This window comes from Mesoplodon densirostris, chromosome 2 (genome assembly GCF_025265405.1).
Source record: "Mesoplodon densirostris isolate mMesDen1 chromosome 2, mMesDen1 primary haplotype, whole genome shotgun sequence".
In the NCBI taxonomy this organism is placed as follows: Eukaryota; Metazoa; Chordata; class Mammalia; order Artiodactyla; family Ziphiidae; genus Mesoplodon; species Mesoplodon densirostris.
This window is the reverse complement of record NC_082662.1, coordinates 37,599,109-37,623,084: the sequence shown is the minus strand read 5'-3', so window position 1 is coordinate 37,623,084 and position 23,976 is coordinate 37,599,109. Positions and strand designations below refer to the sequence as shown.

General features: G+C 51.8%; 1 protein-coding gene across 6 annotated transcripts in view; it reads left to right on the top strand.

The window, feature by feature from the left end:
• The window catches only part of ERI3 (ERI1 exoribonuclease family member 3), a 129,414-nt gene that overhangs the window by 36,128 nt on the left and 69,310 nt on the right, over nucleotides 1-23,976 (top strand). For all 6 annotated transcript variants that reach the window (XM_060083011.1, XM_060083013.1, XM_060083009.1 and 3 more), the window contains 2 exons: nucleotides 3,869-3,928; nucleotides 8,212-8,303. In XM_060083011.1, the coding sequence (XP_059938994.1) occupies nucleotides 3,869-3,928; nucleotides 8,212-8,303 (152 nt within the window). The remainder of the gene's footprint in view (nucleotides 1-3,868; nucleotides 3,929-8,211; nucleotides 8,304-23,976) is intronic.

Below are 23,976 nucleotides of genomic sequence, written 5' to 3'. Positions count from 1 at the left end.
TGCTGACTTGCTCTTTTGAGTAAGTAAAGTCTTCTTTGTAAAACCTCAGGTCATCTAAATATTGCCCCATCTTCATACTAGATGGACTGTAATGCAAAGAGAGGCATGGACACGGGATGGGGCTGTCATTCTGAGACCTCGTCCAATCTGGCGGTAGTTGCCTTTGCGGGTCGGGAGGGAGGTCATTATGGCCAGAAGGAATCTTTCATTAGTAAGTGTGAGGAACAAAAACCTCCAGATTTTTCTAAGCAGCTCCTCTGGTAGGATTTTCTCTCTTGCACAAGAAGTGTTTTAAGAACCCTGACCGTATGTGTACACGCACAAGCACATGCTTGTGTTGGGAGAGAGACAGGCTCAGTGCTGGGCAGCAGGAAGAGGGATTCTGCCTTGAGTGAGTCTGCAGCCCACGTGTAGACACTCTTACTGCTCTGTGTAATGGACATGTTGTTAGCCTTCTTGAGGTCCTTTCTTAGTTCCAGTTGATAGTTGGTCTGGAGACATGGTTCTGACAGAGATAGGATGGGATGTGTTTCTTTCCTTTCCCTACCACCTCTAGAATCTGCTCCAACTCATCAGATCTCTGTCTCTAGCAGCTGGGCTGACCATGTGCAGTCTTTTTTGTTGTTGTTGTCATTGTGAAAAAAAAAACCGAGGAAAAATACCCATTTTGCTAACTGCCAGTAAAGGGCTTTGTCTTGCACCTGTACTTATAAAGGGTGAGATTTATTGGTCTCTTTGTCTGAGGAGAAAGAGTGGGGCTGATTATCAGATTGCACACCAGAGACAAGTGCTTATGTAATCAACAAACTGTCTTGGTGTCAGAATACGATTGTGCTGAAGATAAACTGTGAAGGGAGAAAGCACTGGATGCTGACGTGCTATTGGCACCGAGTGTCCTGGGCTGCTTCGTGTAGTTACCAGTGTTTATGAGGAAGCCAGCTCGTTCCTGGACAAAGCCCTTGTGCGGGAGGGGATCTCAGTAACCAGCCATGTTATCAGTCAGGGTCAAAAGCCCCTCGCCTTGTGGTTTCTGAGTCTGGAGAAGCGGGAGTTAATCTGTAATCCCTCAGTGAAAGGAGCCACAGAGCACACATTAATTCTTCCTCTCACCTCTCCTGCTTTAAGTGGTTAAGGTCTCTGAGCTCTGTTTAGCCTGTGAGCCCTCGTTCTCAGCTTAATAAATACTTGGCTTTGCTCTAGTACCTTTCATTGTGAGGCTGTGAAAGCTTTTTACAAACATATATTAACCCAAGTGGGAATGGGCTTAAACAGCAGCATGAAAGATTTAGGTTAGGCATAAGGTATAACTTCCCAGTATTTATTTTATTATATTGTCTCTCTTCCTCACAGTTTGTGGTACAAGTCTTATAGGTTGTCAGTATCAGGTACAGGGACTGACTTTTAAGATTTCAACCCCTCTTCATCCAGTGCCTTGGCAGAGCTGATAAGATGTGGTCCATTGTTGGAGGCATTAATGCAGGGGAGTGAGGCCTGCTCCTGAAAGGATCTCAAGCCCCTGTGTCTCTGGGGGTTGAGTTCAAGTCCTTCAACTGTAAGCCGTAAGCCATGTCCTGCTGGACATGACGGTCTGGGAAGCATGGAGAGGGAGGGAGCTGAGCTCACTAGGCTCCCTCCCAGGCTGATGATTCTGGGATTGCTGAGCCCTGGAGAGGAGTGTGAGAGAGCCCCAGGATCCGGGAGGCTCCCACCCTCACCACACCCCAGGGTGGGAAGAGCTGGGCCTAGTCTGTGGTGAGAGACCCTGCAGAGCAGCGCCCCGGTTTTTCTTTTCGGTGTAGTCCTTTTCCTGGGGCCCAGGGAAGGTGCTTGTGCACCTTGTACACAAGTGCTGACCTAAGTCCCATCTCCACGGAGGGAGGGTTCTTGGCAAGGGTGCCATTGGTTTCCTGTGTAAGCGAGACTTTCTGGAAGCCCTTCAGTGTTCATCTGAGTGACCCTTGGTGGGAGCCAAGAGAAGGAGTAGACCTAACCTTGCCCCAGGAAACTCAGACTGGATGTGAGACTGTACACAGACCCTGGGGCTTTCTGAGAAGAATGGCTGTGGGCCCTCTTTTCCAGGATAGTCCTGACCCAAAGCCCCAGCTCCAGGCTTGGGGATGTGACTCGGCCCTGGGAGAACTGAGCAGGATAGAAGCTGGGCGAGAAAGGGCAGTGGTAGGTGTATGGGTGCCAGCCAGTCATCTGGCTATTGGACCTGGAGTTGGCACCAGGCCTACTCTGGACTCCGGCCCCTACAGGAGACAAAACACCGGGCCCTTCCTGCTCAGTGTGTGGGTCGGGAAGGCCGACAGGCTCTGGGTACTGGCTGGACTGGGCCAGGACGGGGCTGCCAAGAAGAACGCAGATTCCACAAGGGCAGGGTTTCCACGCTTTTCTTCACTGTTGGATCCCCGCTTCCTAGAATGGGGCTCAGCCTCTCCAGGAGTAGATGTTGACTAAATAAAAGGAGGAGTCTTAGCACTCCAGGATGAAAGCTGCAGACCCTGGGCTCTTCCCCATCCCCACCCCCAGCCCTCAGGGGACCGACCACCTTTTCTTCTCTTTGGCTCAGGCCCTCCCTCTGCTGGGCAGTTCTTTGGTCTCCCAAGCAAGGAAAGGGTGTGGAGGTGCCAGCCGGGTGGGCATGCTGTGGGTTAAAGCCTCGCAAAACAACAGTGTAGTTAATCTTTCTAATTTATTTTCCTTTTAGACCATGGGAAGTCTGTAGGCAGCAGCTGTTACCCAATTAAAATACAGATTAATATAAAAACAGTTTCTGGAATATAAAATAGAGTGGCTGTGTCCTTACACTTCCTTAAAATACCACCTAATAATGACTTGATGAACTACAGAAACCCACCTAGAGGAACTCAGCGTTCTTAAAATGAAAATTTCTTCCCTAAAAGGTGTGTATTACCATTCCATGTAAGTCGCTATGAGAAAATAACCTTCCCTCTTAGAGCCAGCGGTTTCTGTGAGTTGGGTATTTATTTGGTATTCATTAAATGTAATTATAGTTTAATTGGAGTTTAATCCACACCCCCCCCCCCCCGCACTTAAAAAAAAAAAGAAAGTTTCCAAGCAAGCCTGAGATGCTACCCTGTCTGGAAGTGGCTGGGGGCATGTTGGTCACCGTGATTTCCAGCTGGGCCCACGTCTGTGCAGGGGGCCTCCTGCCGCAAGCCTTCCAGGCAGCCTATCTAGTCTGTGCTTGAGGGATATTTTCCGCTTCAAAACGCAACAAGCTGGTTTAAACCTAGGCCTGACCTGGGTGGAGCGGAGGCCCTTGAGTCAGAAATTCTCTAGACTAGGTTAGTAGGCTTTTTTGTCTGCTAAAGGTGCCTGTTTCCTGTTTGGCTAGCCGGTATTGAGGGCCCAGGTATGCAGGGTGAAGGGTGGATGCCTGGGGGGCTCCCCCGGCCCATTGCTGGTTTCACAGGGGGAAGTGCTGGACACCGGCACTCAGAGAAGGGGTGGACTTGGAACCATGTGTGCTGGTCCCGTGTGAGCATTCCCCGAGTTCTGCAGGAACTTCTGAGAAGCTTGGAGGTGAATTCACTGTAATTCGGGGGGAGTTATTGAGCCTATTGAATTCAGAAGACACATAAAATCAAATTTTCTGCGAAATGAAAGCTGAAACAGGTCTGAGACCCACCCCGTGGTTGGTATATGGATGTGTACCCCCATCTTGGGGCAGGAAGTTGTGGGGAAACTTGATTCCCAAGGCTTCTGTCAGGTTCGGAGCCTACAGCTGTTCAGGTCAGTCTTTTACGGTAGAAGGAGAAAAACAGAAAGGAAAGGATCCAGTCCAGCTTTGAGTCCCTGCGCCCTGGTTTTCCACCCATCGGCTATTTCTCTTTTCTTTCAGCTCACCGGGATTATTCAAGCCATGGTGGATGGTCAGCCAAGCCTGCAGCAAGTGCTGGAGGTAGGTTGAGTGACCTTTAATTCCTGACCTCTGACCCCTTCCTGCTGGCTTCCTCGCCTTCCTCTCCCTCCCCTCGTGAGAACGTAGCCGTGTAATTTGACTATGATTATGGCTTGATTAGAATAACATTTGCTGTCACATCAGTGACATGCTGTTGAGAGTATTGAACCATTGATCTGTCATCTCCAGCTGTTCCCGTCAGGGTTACTGACGAGATGTCCGAGTGCCACCGGGGGTTGGTGGAGGCCCCGCCAGCTCCCGGCCCGTGGCTGTGCTGGCTGGCGGCTCCAGCGGCTCGGGCAGCCCGCGCTGGGCGGCTGGGAGTAGGGGAGCCAAGCTGCAGCACTGCGGGCTGGCCCCAGGGACTGGAGGTGTTTTTGTTTAGCTTTAGTGTTGGCTTCCTGTGGCATGTGAGCACTTCATTAACTCACGCAGAACTCCCCATCGATGGCTTTTGTTTGCTGTCAGCTCCTCCAGGAGGTGCGGCCGGCCCGCCTGCCCCACTGCAGCTTGCCGCTGGATGCATCGTGCCTGTCAGGGGTGCAGAGGCTGCGCTGGGTAATGATTCCTAATCAGAATAATTACAACAATTGCCTATGTGAGGAAAATCAAATTAAAGGCTTTAGAACCCTTGGCAGAGACCACACTTGTGGGATGTTCTCCTCCGGGAGCTGGAAAAGGTTAAGATGCTGCTCCCTGTGCTCCAGCCTGAGGGAGTCAGGAAGCGGTGCTTGGCCTCAGCTCGTCTCCCACCCCTGCGGGCCTGGGATTTTCAGAGAGGGAGAAAGGTCCCCCTTCCACTCCCTTCTCTAGCGGGAGGAGAGAAGAGAAAAAGCCTGTGGATCTCCTTAGGTGCTTTATTTATCTTTAAGAGCAATAAACCCAAAGCTCAGCCCCTATATCACAGGAGAGAGCAGAGTGTCTGGGAGGATAGCAGAGCACATCTGCCTCGGAGGTAGTCCACCTGGAGGGAGCAGGGTGGTGGAGAGGGAGGAAGATCTCTTTCTTGAGCCTAGAGGCCTGTCCCATGGGAGAGAGAAATGCAGACTGAATTTCCTGGGGCTCCTCAGGATGGAACTAGGGCCAGAGAGAGAGGTCTAGGCTCACCCAGTGGCCGAGTGTGTTCCCTGTCCCAGGGAGTGTGCAGGCCCAGGCTCTGTGGCTGGTCAGGCTCTTGTGGGGTTGGGAGAAGATGGGCTCTGAGGTGTCTCCCAGCCCCACTGACCCTCTTTTTTGGGTGGGGAGATTCACCCTATGACTAAGGGGGGTCCTCAGCCTGGACTGCTCCCTCCAAGCCCAGACTCAAGGAGAAAGAGGGGACCCTTCCTTCCCTATCTCCAGCCAGCATCCCAGAGCAAGGCCGGGGGGGCAGGCAGCTTTTCCCTGGAGTGTTTCTGGCTGGGATCCCGGGAAGAAGATGCTTATTCTGGGCCAGCACCAAACCAGCGCTGTCGAGGTTATGGAGTTTTCTCCACAGCAGCGCTGGTTGAGGGGGAGATTGTTCTTCAGAAGGCTTCCTCCTGCTGACCCCAGGCCAGCTCTGGAGCAGGATGCTCAGAGGATTCTGAGTCTCACCCAGGAAGCTACTTTCTGCTATTTCAACATATTTTGGGGGTGAAGAGGGGGAGATTCCTGGCACTGGCCTAGATAGGAAATCTCCGGGACGACAAGGAGACCAGACCGGGCTCTACTCTTTCCCATTAGCCCTGAGTTGGTTATAGAGCTGAAGAGCTAGTTCTTGTCCTAAGCAAGGCCCTGAGCAGATGGCCAGTTAGATGTTTGCCTGACACATTTGTTCTAAGCAGGGCTCAGTCTGCATTCCTCTAGACCTTCAATAGCCAGGAGGGCTGGCTGATTGGGGCTTGTCTTGGTGGACCCTCCAACCCTTTATCCATTCAAACAGGAAGGGAAGGAAAAGGACAGGCCTGATTCCAAAAGTAACACTTTCCTGGACAGGCTCGTAGCAGAAGCTGCTCACTAAATATCTGCTGCATGAGTGAATGGCCTTGGCCCTAAGCTTCCAAGGAGCAGTAAGTGCTTCTCATGGTGAAGCCCTGGTCTTGCTGGGCATTGCCTCCTGACAGTCCTGTCCTGTCCTGTCCTGCTCTCTTTTCCAGGACCACTGTGCAGGAATTGGGGCGTTGGGGAGCCCCCTAGCAGGTGGGGCACTTACCTTGGGGATTTAAGGCCAGTGAACTGGAGCGAGATTAGCTGACTTAGGGACCTCCAGGTTTGCCTTACCTCTTTTCTTACGTAAAGTCTGCCTTATTTTCTTTAGGTGATCCTGGGGAAAGGATGCATGTGTGCTTGCATGTGTGTGTGTGTCGTGCAAGGGTTTGGGCCAGAGTGACTGGGGAGACAAACCATTCAGCAGTGGAAGGTCCAGAATTTAGCTGCTGGGGAGACCCTTGGGCTGAGGAGGATTCTCTGGTGTGCAGACTGTGAAGAGGGTCTGCAGAGTCTGGTACTGAGGAGTGGCCCTGATGTCCCAGGAGATAGGGCTGCTGTAGTCGTGGACCTCGATGGGATCCTTGGCCCTGTTCCAGGACTGCTTCAGCATGGGCCAGGCCTCCAGAATCTCTGCGGTTCCAGGGAGCCCAGGATTACCATGGGCTCTCCATTACCTGCTGGGCACACAAGGCCCTCCACAGTCTGGCCTAACCTAGTCCCCCAGCCTCAGTTCCTGCCCTTCCTTTCAATCACAGCGGACTCCAGTCACGTTATTTCTTACTCACATTTTAATCAAGAAGACACTGTGCTGGGTTAGGGATTAAGACGGTGAATAAGACAGCTAAGAGTCCCTGCCTTTGTGATGCTGATAGTCTGGTGGGGAAGGCAGACATTAAACAGACAGTTGCTAATCAGATACAAAATGTCTGTGCCTAAGCCTTTGCCTCTGCCTGGAGTGTCCTTTCCTGTGTTCCATGCTGTCAAGCAAACTCTTAGTTCTGTCATCAAGCCCTTAGTTCAGTCATCTTTATGAAGCCTTTCTGACTCCTTTCCCTGTAAAAGGTAAGGCTAGCCTCTGCCTCTTCTTGGTCTGATGGCATCCTGGGTACTTCTCCATTGCTGCCTCTATTATATTGTATTAAGATGATCTGTCTTTCTCCCCTTCCCAGCCTACTGTCTATTTTTAGGTAGACACTTAATACATTATCACATATAATTCTCAAAACAATCCTGTAAGGTTAGTCATCCTACCTCGTTTTATAGATGACGGAAACTGAAGTTCAGAGGGGTTATGTGACTTTTAAATGACTTCCCATCAGTGACACAGCCAGGATATGGAAGAGCCAAGGTTAGAACCCAGATGTGTCTGACTTTCAATCCCACGTTTCTAACGACTATGCAATATAGCCTTTAAAAATAATCCTCCTGTGTGAGTGGAGCAGCAGTGTGATCTGCTGCACTCTTGCCCCATGCCTGGGATCTTCTGAAAAATAGGCAATGCTTCATGAATTCTTTATGATAATTTTCTCGGTATATACTGATTTTAGTATTTGTACTTCCAGTGTGAGGCAAATAATAAAATGGATCAAAGGGATGAAGGGGAAGAAAGACTTAAAGTGTGTTTAGGAGTAGTTTCTTTCCCTGTCTAGGAATTGAGCTCAGCCTTCAAAAGATTCCGCTGAATTTGAATCCCCAACCAGGAGAGGAGAAATACAAAGTCTGGGGCCAGTTTATGAGCTTCTAGCGACTGGAGCAGGCAGTGCTATCCCTGTTGTCAAGATGGGCCTACAGCCCGGCAGAGGAGCCTCTTCTGCTAGACTCATGGTGAAAATTAACTTCACCTTCATTTGGGGAATAACCAAATTAATAAATTTGGTTAGTAGACATTTGGTGGGAGGGTGGAATGAATAAATGAGCGAATGAACCTGTGAATTGGAGTTCCCTGCATGGGGCCTCCTCCCAGCCTGTTCTCGTGGCCCAGGACAGCCTGTGTCTGTGCTAGGCTGTGCCTTTGTTTGAGGACCAAAGGTATGTGGACTGACCTACTGGGATCTGTCCTTATCCTGTCCAGGGTGGGCTGCCAGGCACTGGGGGAGTGGAGGGGCTCCCTGCCCCCCACCACTTGGGCTTGTGGGATCTGCCTGCAGGGATTGTCCTGCAAGGGCCTCCAAAGTTCTGAGCCAAGACTGAGAACCCAGAGTGGAGGGATAAGATTACAATTTTCTCCTGGTCTGATTACAAGCAGCTTATCTGCGTTTCACTGTGTGGCTCTTCACAGACTCAGGGAAAAAAAAAAAGGAAAATCTCATCTGTTCTTGTTGTGTACTTTTCAGAGGGTCGATGAGTGGATGGCGAAGGAAGGCCTCTTAGATCCAAACGTCAAGTCAATTTTTGTCACCTGTGGAGACTGGGACTTAAAAGTCATGTGAGTATGAGTAGGACTCCTTTGCTGGCAGGGCTTGGAATCTGCGGGGCCAGGTTTTGCCTTTCTCAGGCTCAGATGTCCAAGCCTCAGGGCACCTGGGTCAGGGAGTCCCTGGATTTTGGGGTCAGCAGGGCAAGACGAGGGCTGGGAGCCCTGCCTTCTGCCTCTAGAACCAGGAGTGGACAGGCTAAGTACCCTGCTAGTACTGCTGTTGCCTTCTTGCCTTTGCCAGGGCAGCCCTTCCTGTTGTGGAGCTACATGTTATTGCCCTGAAAAGAAGGAGGTAAAAGAGGGTCTTAAATTTTTTTCTAAACCAAATACATAGTATTTACTGTTCTAAATGCTTTGGAAATAGTAAGTCATTTACTAACCCTAGGGATTCTTGTTATTCTTACTTTATAGATGAAGACCTTAAGGCACAGAGAGGTTAAGTAACTTGCCCAAGAACACACAGAGCCAGAATTCAAACACAGGCAACCTGGCTCCAGGGTCTATTCTCTTAACCATTATACTAGGCTAGGCTTTTATCTGGGATACAAGGCCCTGACAGTCCCACGGAGAGCCCAGTGTGGGGATGAGAGAGGGAAGCTTCTAGGAAGCTGCCCAGGTTACCAGCCTCCTCTTTCCTCCTTTGTCGCCACTGCTTTTTCTCCTTTGTCTCCTGATCCTACCCCAGTTATGGAAGACAGAACTGGTTCCTCTGCTGGGTTGACACTTCTGCCTCTTGGCTATCCTCCTGGATACCTGGCTTCAGAGACCCCCCAGGGAACTAAAGCGGGGTGGAGGTGGTGGGGCACTGTTTGCTGAGGATTGATAGAATCGATACCTCTGTGTTCTTTGTGACTGAAGGTGGCAGCAAGCACTCTGTGTGTGTGTGTGTGTGTGTGTGTGTGTGTGTGTGTGTGTGTGTGTGTGAGCTTTTGAACACAGGGTAGGGTATTGGCCGGGGTGGGGAGTCGTGGCTCTAGAGTGACATTTCCTACAAATTCAGGCATTACTTTCTCACCAAGATCCTTTTTATGCCTTTTGGATGCTGGGCATTGTGGTGAAGTTCTGCACCCAGGTGGCTGTCCAGCCTGCTATTGGACCCAACCCTCTAGGTGAGGTGGGAGGAAGGGCAGGCCTGGATCACATAAGCGCCTGTGCACCTGTCTCCCTCAGCCCTTAGGTCGTGCGCACGCTGACTGCACACCACAGGCTTCAGAGCTCCTGTTGATGCTCGTTGTCAGGGAAATTACAGTGGCTGGGCCTGGAGGCAGAGCTGAGTTGGGGGAGGGTTCCACAGAGAAGGTGAGGAGGAGGAAGGCTGTTGTTGCTCTGTTACGGCATCCTGGGCAGCTTTGAGCGCTCGAAGTGGGAAGGGGCTTACGAGGAGCTCCGGCACAGGAGAAGCTGTCTGGGGTGGGGTGGGGTTCAGGCTGACACCCAGAGTTCTGGGGCTCGTGTGGCCCAGACCAGAGGCCCAGTTTCTCCAGGTAGCCTTCTGAGACTCCCACTCTCCCAGTGGCTTTCTCTCTTTGGTGTGTTCATGTCCCAAACACCCAGTTTCAGCATCTTCTGTGATAGCTGTGAGTGGTGTGTACTTATATGTGTATATGAAAGCTTTCCTGTGCGTGATGTTGGGGACCGTCTGGTTGGTTTCTGCATGAGAAGGAGAGGAGATGCCATCTTCCTTGGGTCTGGCCTGTGCTGGCCTGCAGCACCAGTTCAGGCCTTGGCATGGTAGGCCCTGGACAGATTTTGGTGACTCAGGAGGCTGCTTTGCATCTTCACGAGAACTGGTGAAATCAAGAAGAGAGATAGGGTTGGGGAATCAAATCACACATAAAAGGAAATCAGATGTTAATGAACACATACTACATTTCACTCAGTCCTCCTAACTGCCTTCTCGGGTAGGAGGTGGTGTCTCCCTTTTATAGATGAAAAAAACAAAGCACAATTAAAAACTGAGGCTCAAATTGGCAGACTCAGAGGTAGGCAGAATTGAATTCTTAAGGCCACATAGCTTCCGAAAGAGATGATTCCGGCGGACTTTGGTGGCTGGTTTGGGTCTGGCTCGGGAAGGCCAGTGAAGCTCTGAAAGCCAGTGAGCAGGGAGGTGGCAGGTGGCAGGTGGCTGGGGCAGGAGACCTCTGTGTCTGCCTTTTAGAAGCAGGACCCCACATAAGTGCTGGGAAGGCTCTTAATTAAATGTGTAACAAAATAAAAACAGCCAGAGAGGAAATCTAAGTAGTGCTGCGTGACGGTGCACAGCTTTTCCACGTTCCTGGAGCCTCTCGTCAGATGGCTGTCGTCAGAACAGCCACTTTCTCACACGCCTGGTAAAGCCTGCTGATGAGCCTGACAAGGGTGGTGTTAAACTGACACCCACAACTTGTTAGTATGTGGCTCACTTCTTATTTTGACATCCATTTTCAGATTTAACTAAGTCTAAGGAACTCGGCAAATATTTTCATTTCCCACTCTAGTCTCTCAGAGCCATGGTTCCCTCTCGTTGCTGTCCTTCCCCTCTCTCCCAACCCCCCTCTCCCTCCAACCAGCTTCACATCACTTTTGTTGGAAAGGGCCTGATTAGTGAGGCACTGAGAAATGGGGACTGAAGTGGCAGCGGAAATCCCACTGGAGAAAAGAAATCTGCTCCCATCCTGACAAAATCATTTTGTGTCCATCTTTGGTCAGTCTGAATGGGTTGACACTCAGGTTTACATGGGCTTTGATGCTATCATCACAGATCCTGCTACGGTGGGTTTTAATTTAGGGGGTGCAGATTTAATTTTCCTTCTAAACCTGTTTAAGAAATGACACTCGTGGTTTTGGCTCTTGGTCAGCTTGCCTTTCCTACCTGACCTACCTTTCCTTTGCCTTACCTGGTATTTCTTGAAGCTCCCTGTAGAGTTTAGTGTTCTTTCACCAATTTTCTCTCTTTCCACTTACCCAGGCTCTCTGTATTGTCTCTGTGAAGGGCTCCCACCTTCAGCATGGTGGGAGGATAGGGCGGATGCGGAGTGAGGAGTGACACCGGCAGAGGTGCTGCCCTTGAGGAACTCAGCTTTTCACCTGTAGCTTGGAGACCTGTGTTTACCAGCTGAATAGCACAGGTAGCTGAGAAGCTAGACCAAAGGCTTTTCCAGTGGCCTGTGGGTCTGAGATCAGGAGGACGGGGGTGTGGGCTGGGAGTAGGGGACAAGGAAGAGCTGATATGAGGGTGGACCTGGTCCACGGTGCCGTCTGGGAAGGAGCCCTTTGGAGGAGAGGGGCAGGATCAGCAGACACCGCTGTGGGGAGGCAGGGCCCCGGGGTCTGCTCAAGGTCTTCTGAGAGGGTCCTCCTCCCCCTCCCCCTCAGCTTTGGAATAGCGACCATTGGAGGTCGACTGTGTGAATGCGGGCCTGGCATTTGACTTGAGTGTTTTCCTTGCTTTCCTCGTGAGGTGTGCATGCCACACCCCTCTGTTGGTGAAAGTCTGGAGATCAAGAGATACTTGCTCAACATTTAACATTATTTTGTGTGAGACCATCTGAACTAATTTTGCAACAAAAAACTCAGCCACCTGGGTAGAAAGCTTTCTGAAAAAAGAATGATAATTTATAGGAGTGCCAACTGGGGGAAAGCACTTAATACTACGCTGTCCAGCCAAAGGAAATGAGATCTATTCCAATTACTTCAGTACTCTGACATGAAGTTTTTTTGTGTTATTTTGTTCTTTATTCATCATGAAGAAGACCAGTCAGGAGGCAGGTGGAAGCGTCTGTGCGAAAGTCACACCTGAATTCACACTCTTTTTTTTTCCAGATGACTGAACCCTTTCCAGACTACATAGGTCTCCCTTGTTGTTTCAAGTACAAACAAACATGATGTCTCTGATTGAAAAAAAAAAAAAAAAAGACACTTGCTCATATTACCCTACTCACGGCTTGATCTGGGGGCATGCAGTCAGTGGGGACTACTGAGGGTCATGCGGCCAAGACTGTGGAAGAGCAGACACTGCTGTCACCTGGAGTGAAGTCCCCACCCGCCTGGGGAGCACTGTGGGGCAGGGACTGTCTCGTGGGGCGTGTAGATGAAGGCTGAAATGCTGAGCCGGTGACATGCTTGATGGCGGTCAGTCTGGGCCCTCTTGGCATCATTCAGCAGAGCTGACCACTTCATCCTTCTTGAAGCACTCTTCATTTCTACTTATGTCTCCTGTTTCTCTGACTTTCCCTTCACAGTCCTTTCGGCAGATTCTTCTTTCCTTTTTTCTTAAATTTGGTGTTTCTTAAATACTGGTATTTCTTCGACCTGTCTCCTAGTTGTCTTTTCTTTTTATCCGACACACTCACACTTACCAGGGTGATCTAATCTATTCCCCAGCTTCAGTTATTCTCCGTAGGCTGTCTTCTCATCTTTTCCTCCATCTGAGAAGTGGGAACTGACACAGCAGCAGTGATCCCACTGGAGAAAAGGAATCGGCTCCATCTGCCATCTGAACTCCAAGCCTTCATATCCAGCCCCTGTTCTCTCTCTTACCTAGATATACACAGACCCCTTAAAGCTCAGGTGTTACTTTTCTCCCGACACCTTGTCCTCCACCATTCTCTTCAATAATGACTGACTGGTACCATCTACTCAGTAGTTCTGACAGAAACCTGAGAATCACCCTTGGTTCCTCCCTTTAGCCATAACAAATTTAATTGCCAAATCCTATTGATCCTTTGTCCCAGAGGTTTCTCAGAGTCTTTGCCTTCTTTCCAAACCCACTACCACTGCCCTAGTTCAGGTCACCATATTCTTCTTGGATTCCTACGAAAGTCTTCTTTCTCACTGGTCTCTCTGACTGTCTTGCTTCTGTTCCTTTCTCCTAATTGTAGCAGATTATATCACACCCGCTTAGCAGCCTTCAAGGCTTCCCCTTGCCCTCCAGGCAAAGTCACACTGTTTACTGGAGCTTTCAAGGCTCTTGTTTATTTCTCTAGCCTCATCTCTTGATGCTCTCTATGTGTTCAGTCCGCACCCCAGCCAGATGCTCTAACTGGCCAATTCCTAAGGGTCCCTCCTAACATCTTTCTCCAGGTGCCTTCCCGTGTGTTCTTGGAGCACATGTGCTTGTGGATACATGAAAGTGTGCTGTAGCTGCCTCAACTTGTCCACCTCTCTCCCTAGACTGCGGGCACCATTACAACCCTAGGACAACGCTTGACATTTAGTAGTCGTTCAGTAAATGTGTGTTGAATGAATGAAAACTAAGTGATGGAGTGGGCCTGTGGAATACCCTGCTCAGGAAGAATGGCAGAGGGTCATAGTGGGTAGGTCCAGGGAGAATGGAATGGGGGAGGAAACCTGGGGCCCTGCTGCACCAGCCTGAGTGTGACGGGTTAGAGGACCGTTCTGCTAGTGCCAAGGAGCTCCTGGGTTGCCCCTGCCAGCACTGGGTGTTGGGCCCTCCACGGTGGGTACCGGGTGAGATGGCGTAGGGGGGCCTGGGCGAGGGAGGAGGAGTTTGGTCCTAGGCGCAGTGTGAAGGGCTTTCTCTGAGACATTTGTGCCCCCAGGACTGAGGGCTGGGACTGCTCTGGGAAAGTTACATCAGGTAATAAAGATAGCGAGCCCTTATTGAGCACTTACTACATCCCAGGAGTCCTGCTGTGCTATTTATACATTAATCTCATTTAAACCTTACTACAATCCAAGGAAACTAATTATTTTTGTAATTTTTTTTTTTTAACAAATGAGGAAACTGGGGCCCAGAGAGGTAAGTAATTTGTCGAGGGCACACAACCAATTTGTGGCAGGGATTTGAACTCTAGAAGCCATGCGTTTGACCGCTCTGCCATCTGACCGTCTGCTTCTGTCTTCCTTCGTGGCCCATGGCTTTGTGGTTGGTGGGAACGCCCTTCCTCCTCTCCTTTGTTCGCAACTGAGTGGCAGAGCCTCAGGATGTTCTCTGACACCCTCGGCTTCTGGTACCTGGTCTGGTGTTGGCAGAGGTCTGGACTGTTAGGATCATTTTGCTGTGGGGATGTGGTTGGCCAGGAGGTGTGGTGGGGGATGACTTGGGGCTGTCTGAGAGCCTCTTTGCTGAGCTACAGATGAATGAATCCTCAGATCTGTTTTAAGGAAACCACTGCCAATATCACTTTGGACACCTCTGTCCTGTAGTATGTTTGAAAGCACGGGGGGCATCTCGTCGTGTCTTTAAGCTCATGAAAACATGTCTCTTGTCCATGGATTTGCCAGTTGGTCTCAGCACTGAGCTGTATCACCTTTGATTAGCAGCCTGCTGGGGGAAGGGGCTTGAGTAAGAACTCCCTGGCAGTCCTGACTTGTCTCATTTCCTGATACTTTTATCTGTCACTGCAAGCGCTTGGGCTCCCCTCCTGAACTAATTAAGTTTGCATGTGTTTAGACACATTGCCAAATAGGGCTTAGCAAAGCAGAACTGAGCTACATCTCTTTCTGAGTAGGGAAGGAAGGGTACATGAATGCTCCACCACGAGGACCGGGAGAAGTGTGGGTGACATGGAGCCGGTGTGTACAGATGATAAGCATTCTGCCCTGGCCTCCTCGGGACACAGCAGGCCTTCAAAGCAACCTTCTGATGAGCTGGCAGCAGCAGGTGAGGGCCACCCTCCAGCTCTCTTAGTGAATTGGCGTTCTAAGAGGGCTGAGGATGGAAAGAGGGCAGGCTCTGAGTAGGATTCTTCTCCCAAGCACAGGCAAATCTGAACATAAGTTTAGTGGGGTTTGCAGGGGGAGTTTGTAGGCCTGTGTGCTTTTTGCTGCCAGCCTGAACCTACCCAGCTCTGTGGCCTAAAACCACTTGTGTGGCTAGCGGAGTGCAGGGTGGCCTTCTTTCCAGGTCTGTGAGAAGTACATTGGAAACGTGGACCACTGAAGGCCGCACTTTCCTTTTTGCCTTGAAGACCCCAGACCACCCTGCACAGTCTGATGATCCCTGTGAAGTGGCACCAGGGGGAGGGAAGGAGAGTCATATTGCCCAGGATCTCCCCACCCTGGACGTAGGGTTCAGCCTAATGGATCACCGCGGTGAGGTGATGGCTGCCAGCACGTTTCCATGTCAGACTGATACCTGCCTTTTACCTAGCGCTGGGTAGCCTGAGGTCTGAGATGTCCCGTGGCACCCTGCCCACACAGCAGCAGGCACGGGGCCTTACCATGTCATGGAGTCCTCCTCTGAGGTAGGGAGTGAGGGTATTTCCTACAAAAAGCAGGAGAAACAGCTGTCTGCCATGGTCAGGGCCTCGGTCCCATAGCTGTGAGGCCAGTGGGTCAGCTTCCTGGCCATGAAGAGGCTCTCCGTGGACGAGATCAGCTCAGAGTCAGGGCAGGCTCCCAGTGCACACAAAGTGTGTGCGGGCGGGGTGGGGAGAGGGTTCTGGAGGTTGTATAGGAATTCTGGGCCTTTGAGCTGCAGCCTAAGCCCAGAGAGAACGAGAACCAGACCTTCTGCCCTCCCTTCAGCTTCCCTAGAGCCCTCTCGTCAGCAGAGGTACATGGGGTTAGCCCCAAGAAGGCGGCTTGCGTTGATGGGGTCATGTTTCAGCTGCAGCTAATCCAAGTCACTCGATATAAATCTCTCCCTGCTGCCTCTCCCCTCCCTCCCATCCCCAACCCACAGACAGGGAAATGAGTCCTGGCCCTCGCCCTGAATACATCATGGCAGGCCTGCCTCTAATGAGAGAGGGCCATTCATTGTGGGGTGAAGCTCCCTGCAGAGCCTGGGATGCCATTAATTAAAGGAGAGCCACCTGAAGCCAGTGGTGCGGCACAGCCTGCCACGCTCAGATGGAGCGGTGGTGGGGTAGCCTCGTTAGCCTGACAGCTCCTTGGGCCCCCGAGTTCCTGGGCGTGGAGGAGCGAGGGGTGCCCCGCCTCCACCTGAGAGCTCACGGCCTCTGGGGCCAGCCTCCTCGCAGATGCAGGAGGGCCCCCTCCTGCACCTTTCCTGGGGCCTGGACCTGGCAGTAAAGGGGCGCCTGATGGCAGGCTTGGCTGGGGATTATCCATTTCCTTTGGGCAGGCCTCAGGGCAGGAGCAGGCTTCTTTGGAGCCCGAGCAGGCTCCTGGCTCCCGGCTCCCGGTCTGCGCTCCCTTCCCACTCTTCTCCATGTGGTCCTGGAGCTGCAGGTCAGTGGGTGGCGCAGCCTGAGGCCTTCCTTCAAAGCCTGAGTCTGGGGAAGCTGGTGTGCCCTGGAAGGACCTTGGGCCTGCAGGGGCACTTGGGGAGAGAGAAGTCCTGTCGTCGGGTCTGCGAGCACGGCCCGTCACAGGCCGACAGAGCCTCTGGTGTTCCACTTTCTGGACATTTCTAGGCTGAAGGGTGGGGCCCCAGTGGCAGCCTCATCTCCTCACCCCCCTGGAAGGTGTCAGAGGGTCTAAAGCACTTCAGTGATTATAGGAATCCCTGGAATGGAAGTTTTGCTCAGTTAAAACCCTGATAAAAGATGGAGATGTTTATGTAGTGACTGACCAGGCGTTGAGATGTTTATGGTGGTGGGAGCTTCCTGTTTCGGCCTGCTGCAGAGCTGCTGACTAGATGGCTCTTTACTGCTTAATTGGTCCTGAGGTGAGTGTTGCCGCCTGGCTTCTGGTCCCCGGTCTGATAGGTGGAGTGCCCCTTGACCATCCACGAGGCTCTTACTGCCTCTTCCTTGCTGGCAGGAGGGGCTGTAGGCGCTCGGACCTTGACCATCGCCCAGAGTTGGGGTAGCTCAGCCAGTCTCCGCCTGGCTTGTCAGGAAGACAAATTGGTTTTATGTTTGTGGCTCTTCTGGGCAGTGTCTGGAAGTCTGGTTCTACGCTGCATGGGAGAATCTGACAGGCTGCTTCAGAGAGCCTCAGAACCAGCAGGGCACGGCCTGACCGGGGGCGCCAGCTCTGCTTCCCTGGAGTTCACGTGGTCTGGAGTAGTGGCCGCATGCGGCCTCCCGCCAGGTCATGATGTCCTCCACCTAAGACTCGGGCTGCACTGATTTGTGTTTTGAACATTTTTGGACCTTCCCAGGCCTTGGCCATTCGTTTGGGCTTCTCTTTCCTCTGGCAAATAGAGAGTGAAGGCTGGAGGGTTTGTGTCCTGAACTCCAGGGAGAAAGAGCCACTGTTGATGCTGGAAGATGTTTTCCTTTGGGTGAGATATTTTTGTGTTTCTTTTGAACATCCTTTGTGTGACTCTTGAGACCCAGCTTTTTCAAAAAATTTTATCTTTTTAGAAATGGAGGTATGAAATAGGTACAGCAGGGTGCATACAGTATACAAATGAGAAATGGACAGCTCAATATATTGTTATACAAGTATACACCTGTGTAATCACCACCCAGATCAAGACGAAGAACCTTTTCCGTCATCCCAGAAAGTTCCTTTGTGCCCTTTCCCAGTCAGTAATGCCCTCCTTCTGCCAGGTAACCACTACTCTGACTTCTGTTACTTTTGGATCATTTGCCTCTTACTGACTTTCGTATAAATGGAATCAAAGAAGATGTACTCTTTTGAGTCGGACTTCCTTTGCTCAACATAGCATATGAGAGATTCATCCGTGTTGTTGTATGTATCGGTAGTTCAGCCTTTTTATTGCTGGGTAGGATTCCATTGTATTACTGTACTGCAGTTTATCTGTTCCCTTTCTGTTGGACTACATACCTTCTTTAGTCTTTCATTTTATGTTTGTCGAATAAGTATGTGAATGTTGAGTCTGATACAAGCATCTCCCTAGACCTATCAGCTTGTCCTAATTTCCCTCATCCTTTAAAACCTAATTCCAGTCCTTCAGACATGCGGTCTTCCCTGTCTCTTGTGGAATCTGCACTGGCCTCCCTCTTTTCTGAACCCCTGTGATAGAGAGAGGCTGACCCCAGGCCTGTGGAAGTGGCCTTTGAGCTCTAGTGACCCATTTTATTTATTCTTTCAGCAGATGTTTATTGAATGCCCGTTATATGTTTTACACTGTTCCAGGTATTGAGGATTTAGCCGTGAACAGAGATAAAACTTCCTAAATATCCTGTCTTCATGGGGTTTACATTTCAGTGCATGCAGCCAGCCCTGCCCTCTGTCTTTTGGACCCTGATACCAGAAGAATCTTAGTCTTGCCTAGGCTCCTCTGTCTCCTGGGATTTTGTGGGAGCTTGGTGGCAGTGGCTCTTGCCACCTTGACAGGGCCTCTCCAGGGCTTTCGTGGGCTTTCGTCTCCCTTCTCTGCTGCTGCTGCTGCTTGGCAGTGAAAGGGTTTTTCAAGATTGGTGCTTCCTTCCACTATCCAGGAGTCTGATTCCCTCTGTGAGAGGAGAGAATTAATCTCCAACTTTCCATGCCTGTAAGGTGAGTGACCTCTGTTTTGTCAGCGCTTGCCAATCTGTCCTCTAATTCCCAGCCAGGGTAATGGAGACATGACTTTGTGCTAAAGCAAACCACCAGCTCTCCTAGTGCGGATTCTGTCCCGATCCAGGCAGCTCAGAGAGGATCTCCTCACAGGTGCTCAGGCTTCTGGGGGCTACAGAGGTGTTGGTACCTGAGCAGCTTTGGTCTTGAACGGTGATTGGCAGATTCAAGGAGGGAAGATGCCCTACCATCGTATACTCCCTAACCACCATCCATGCCAGTGGGGCGGCTGCTTCTGAAATAGTTTTCTATCCTCAGGCTCCTAAGAGCACATGAGAGGCTGTGAACACCCCAGTGAGGAGGAAGGGTCAGGAAACAGGGATCTTGGAAGGTGAAGGCCAGGGAACTCAAGGCTGCAGCTGGCATAGTGGCCCGTGCCCGAATGATCTGTGGACTCTGGGGGCTTAGTTCTGTCGCCTTTTGGGAAGGGCGCCTGTGAGCGGGTGGGATAAATTCTCAGTGTCCCTGGCTAATGGGTGACACGCCTCAGACTTGATAGTTCTGTAAAACTGTTTCTTCCAAAGCCTGCAAGGATGTTGGTTTGGGGAAGAAAGCCAGCCAGCCCAGAGAATCCCGGGAGCCTGACAGGCCTTTTTCTCTGCGATTCTTTCTTGCAGGCAGCCCGAGGCAGCCTGTCTCTTTGTTAACAGAGTGACAGCAATGTGACACCATGGAAATAATTACTAACAAATCACGGTGCTGACTGCAAACAGCTCTCTGTCTTCAGAGGCATGTCAGGGTGCATTAGAGCAGGACTGGAGGAGCGGCTCGAGGGGGCTGAGGAGCAGCCTGTGCTCAGACGCTCTCCTCTTCTTCCCCCACCCTGACCCCTTGCTGCTCTGTCTGACTTTCCTGCTCGTGGCCTTTCCCCACTAGGTCAGCTAAGGGACCCGCTGGATAAGTGGCATGTGGCTATTCCCGCTTCCTCTGGGCAGGTAGCTAGGACTCCCGTCTTTGCTAAGGAACACCTGGGTAGTGGTAAGATCCAGGAGTTTTTCCGTTACGGGGCCCCCAAAAGGTGGAAGGATGCTCCATTTTTACTTACTCGCTGCCAGTTGGGACCAGCTTCGCCTGCTGGTGGTTTTGGGGTGATAGAGAGTATTTGTGCTAGCTGGACCCAGAATCTGGGGGAAGCCTTGCGTTTCAGTGTTGGCTCAGCTCCCTTCCCCAGCAGCGCTGAGTTCTTCCTCGATTGCCACAGTCAGTTTTGGGTGAGTCGGCTCTGTCCATTCCCTCTTGGTTAGCAGAGGGAGTGCTCTGACTGCCAGGGCTGTAAATAAGGTTCTTGGTGTGTGTGTCTGGAGGCAGCCGGGTTGGGTGGGGAAAGGAGTGGAAGGAGGGGCAGCGCTGCGATAGCTCCCTCGCTTGCCCCCCTCCCCTCTCATACAATATTTATCCAGGGATGGGAGTCAGATGCAGCGACCTCAGGGTCACCCAGTTAAATAGCTTCTGAACCTCCCTGCATTCTAATTGCTGCAGTTGTCCTTTGCTCTGGAGGCTTCTCCTCCCCATTGTCTGCTGAGGCACACACTAATGGCTCTCCTCCCTGGCCCTGCTGGGAGGCATCTGTGGGGTGGGGGTGTGTGGAGGGAGGGAGAGGGCTCATTGCTACCTCCCTTTCCCCGGGGAAAAGGGAATCTAGGGCCTATTAACAAGCGGCTTTAGCTAGGAGGAGCACAGTCCCCTGCGCCCCTGCTGCCACCTCCCCAAAGCCGGCTGGAGAAGGAGGCCCAGGCGGCGGGTCGGGTTGACGGGCCAAGGGGCTTCCCCCATCTCCAGTCGGATAAGCAGAGCTGTGGGACCCGTGACTCCTCTACAAGGGGACAGACCCTTGAGTATTTGGCTGAGGAGCATCATCCTATGTTCCCATGGTCCCACATTCATGGTTTAGAAACGTCTAGTGAGTGGTATTTCCTGTTGGAATATACTGCATTTTGCTCAGAGATTGGCCAGATGCAAAAGTCTTCTTGGTCCCCCGGAGGTTGATTTAGATGATTGATGATGGTAGCAGGTGTGCTGCATTTGGTGATTTAAGAGTGGCACGTGCCACACATCTTCACTAGGACCTCCCTGTAAGTGTCAGTTACCACCCACTTCAGCTCTTCTCTTCCAAGAAATACCATTGGAAACTGCCATCGAAGGCACTAAGCACTGTGTATCCTGGAAGAATATTCCAGCAGGAGCCTAAAGTTAGCCCCTGTTGAGAGTTACTCGGAGCCCAGTAAGTACTGTGCTGGGGACTGTGGGAACTGCCAGGTGATCAGGGCAGAAGGAGCAGCACGTGCAAAACTAATTGCAGGCTAAGTAATAAGTACGGTAGAGCATGAGAACACTACAAAGAAGGTACAAAACAAATGCCATGAGAACCCAGAGCAGCATAGTAGAGAGACTGAGTGGGTAGTATTTTTAGCAGGAAACTTTTAAAAAATAAAATGTTAAAGAAAGCCCAATATTACAAACCATAAAAGTTGAGCTCTTCTGGTTGAAGCTGGGGCAAGGCCCTGCCCATTCTTCCTCCTCCTCCCCCAGTCCACAGAGTAGCCCGCTGTCCCTCCTAGCACCCTAGAGCTCCATGGAGCATGGTTTAAAATGCCCACCAGAAGTGTGACTGTGTAGGCTAGGTGTTACACATCCTGAAGGGGTCAGGGGAGCTGGGATCAGGGCAGAGGAGATCAGCCAGGGGTAAGGGGAACAGCTGTGTCCTGGAAACAGACATCAGACTGCATCCCAGATCCTGAATGCTTGCCGGATGCTCTCCTCAGAGCCTCCAGAGGGCATTGTAGGCCACACAAAGGCAGCCCAGGCAAAGGGTCAAGATGGCCACAGGCCAGGTGGAGACTCTGGTGGGGGATGAATGAGGTATCTTGGAGACCACTCAAACTGCAACGGAGTGCCTGAGCCAAAAAGAGAATAGCTCACCAGCCAAAACAGTGACCAGAGTACCCTGGAAACCTCCTGTCACCTGCTCACTCTCCTCCCCGGACCCTACTCCCTGCTGCCTGCTGAGGCCTCTGCCATTCCACCTGGGAAAGAGGGCTGGCCGGTCCTGGTGGCCGCTCCAGCACTTTTCGCAGCCACAGCAGGTGGTGGGGCACTTTCCCTGGAAGAATTGCAGCGGGAAGGACTCCGAAGAGGTGCTTGTCTTATTGTTTCACCAGAGAGGGGCTGGCGAGATACACAGTATTTGGTTTTGTGGCACTGGGGAGGTGCATGTTAGACTGTTCCCCAGGGTGTTTGTGGCTCTTGTGTGCTTTGTGTGGTTATTTCTGTGGGCTCCGTGTGGGAGAAATGGGAGTAGAGACAGGTGACAGGTGGGCCACAAAGCGGTGGAGCAGGGAGGTGCTCTGTACATATACGGTGCCTTTTGGAGGCTTCAAGCATCTGCTTGCCGATGGGGATTTGAGGTTGGTTTTCTCTGGGAGTACGGGCAGCTTGGCCTACGGGGCGTCCCTCTGCACCCGCCTGTGTTCTGGTTTCTGTTTGGGAACTCTCCAGAGCAGCATGTCTGCGAACACTTCCAGCTGTGCTGCCAGACCCAGACGCAGGTGACGGCCTTTCGTCTGTACCATAGGGAAACCAAGAGGAAATTAAATGTCATTTGCCCCCTGCACAGCAGGTCACTGCCAGATCAGACAGTGCTGATCAGAGCTGTGCGGAGAGCACCCGAGGGAAGTCTCGTGCCTGCAGCCATGCCCTCTGGGCTGTGGAGACTCCCAGGTGATGGCCTGGCTCAGGCCCAGGGCTTTCTCTGCCAAGCTGGGTTCACCCTGGCCTGAGGCCCAGCCCTGTGCTACATGGCAGCTGTGGCCCATGCCAGGCCAGAGGTGCATGTGTACCAGTGGGAGGGGGTGGAGGGGCAGGGCAGGGCCTGGCGATAGAGGACACACAGGAGCCAGTGAGGTGATCAGCCCCTCCTCAGAGAAGCTGTGTGGTATTGTGGAAAGAACAGGACCTTTAGGATTGAAGGAGACCTGGGTTTGAGTCCTGGCTCCACTACCTACTAGTTGTAGGACCTTGGGAAAGTCACATTACCACTCTCAACTTCCATTTCCTCATCTGTGAAAGGGAGAGAATAATAAGCTCTGGCTTCTGACAGCTGTTGGGGAAGTAGCTTCCTGTTGGGACTGGTGCCTGAGTTTCCTCACCCCACCTCCCCTAGATCTGGAAAGATGGCCCGGAGCCCCTTGTACCTCCTGGGGCCTCAAGTGTAGTGAGTTGGCTGAAGTTGATGGGAAGTGGGGCGGGGAGTGAGTCTGGCTGGGGCCCCACTGCTGGTACTCTCTTCCAGCGTGAGGCCTTTCCTTCTTGTCCTCCTAGTCCTCTCAACCAAGCATCCCAAGTCCTTTATGAGATGAGCACGGGTGATAGTGGTCACCCTCTTAATTGGGGGGCTCAGCTGGCTCCCTCCAGCCTCACACTTGCACTCCCCTTCCTGTTTGGGTGGACCTCAGGGCTCGTCCCAACCCCTCCCTTGCCTTGAGTCCTAGTGGCGGGGCGTAGTTCTTGGCTCTGCAGTGACATTTATTAACAGGGCTTTGGGAAGAGATGTTTTAATACTGTGAATGTTCTCCCTAGAAAACTCCCCACCCCCACCTCACCCCCATCTGAGGCATGGCTGCTGGTGGTGAAATTCATTAGTGTTCCCTGACAGGCAGTGGCGACAGAGGCGCTCGCTGTCTGCTTCCCGCTCCCTCGCTCTCGTGCTCCTGCTTCACGCACACTGATATTTAAAGCTGATGGGCTGCTTATAGACTTCTTGTACCATGACAAGTTTGGGGAGGGGGATGGGGGAGGAAGAGACAGACAAGGAGCCAGCTGTCACGCTGGTATTTCAAACAGTACTCTCTCCTGACCCTTTGCAGGCTCCAGCAAGTGTATCATCTTTCTGAAGCTGGTAGTTGGAATTGTAACCTGCAGCCGTCCCAGAGGATAGGGGCAAGTGTGGGGGCAAAGTGGGCTGAGAAGTCGGCAGTGCGTTCTCCCAAGGCTATGGGCAGGAGGAGAGTGCAGGGACAGAGAAGGAGGGAGGGAGGGAGGGAGAGAGAGAGAGAGAGAGAGAGAGAGAGAGAGAGAGAGAGAGAGAGAGAGTGTGTGTGTGTGTGAGAGAGAGAGAGAGGGGGGAGAGAGAGAGAGAGAGAGAGAGAGAGAGAGAGAGAGAGAAGGGGATTGAAGCTCAGTCTCTGTAAGTGCTCCTCAGCATTGCCCTCCCATCCCCAGGAATGAGATGACCCTTTTGCTGTGGTCTCTCCTGGAGTGATCATTATAGTTCATGCTGTGTTTATCTTCTAGGTGGTCCTGAGTA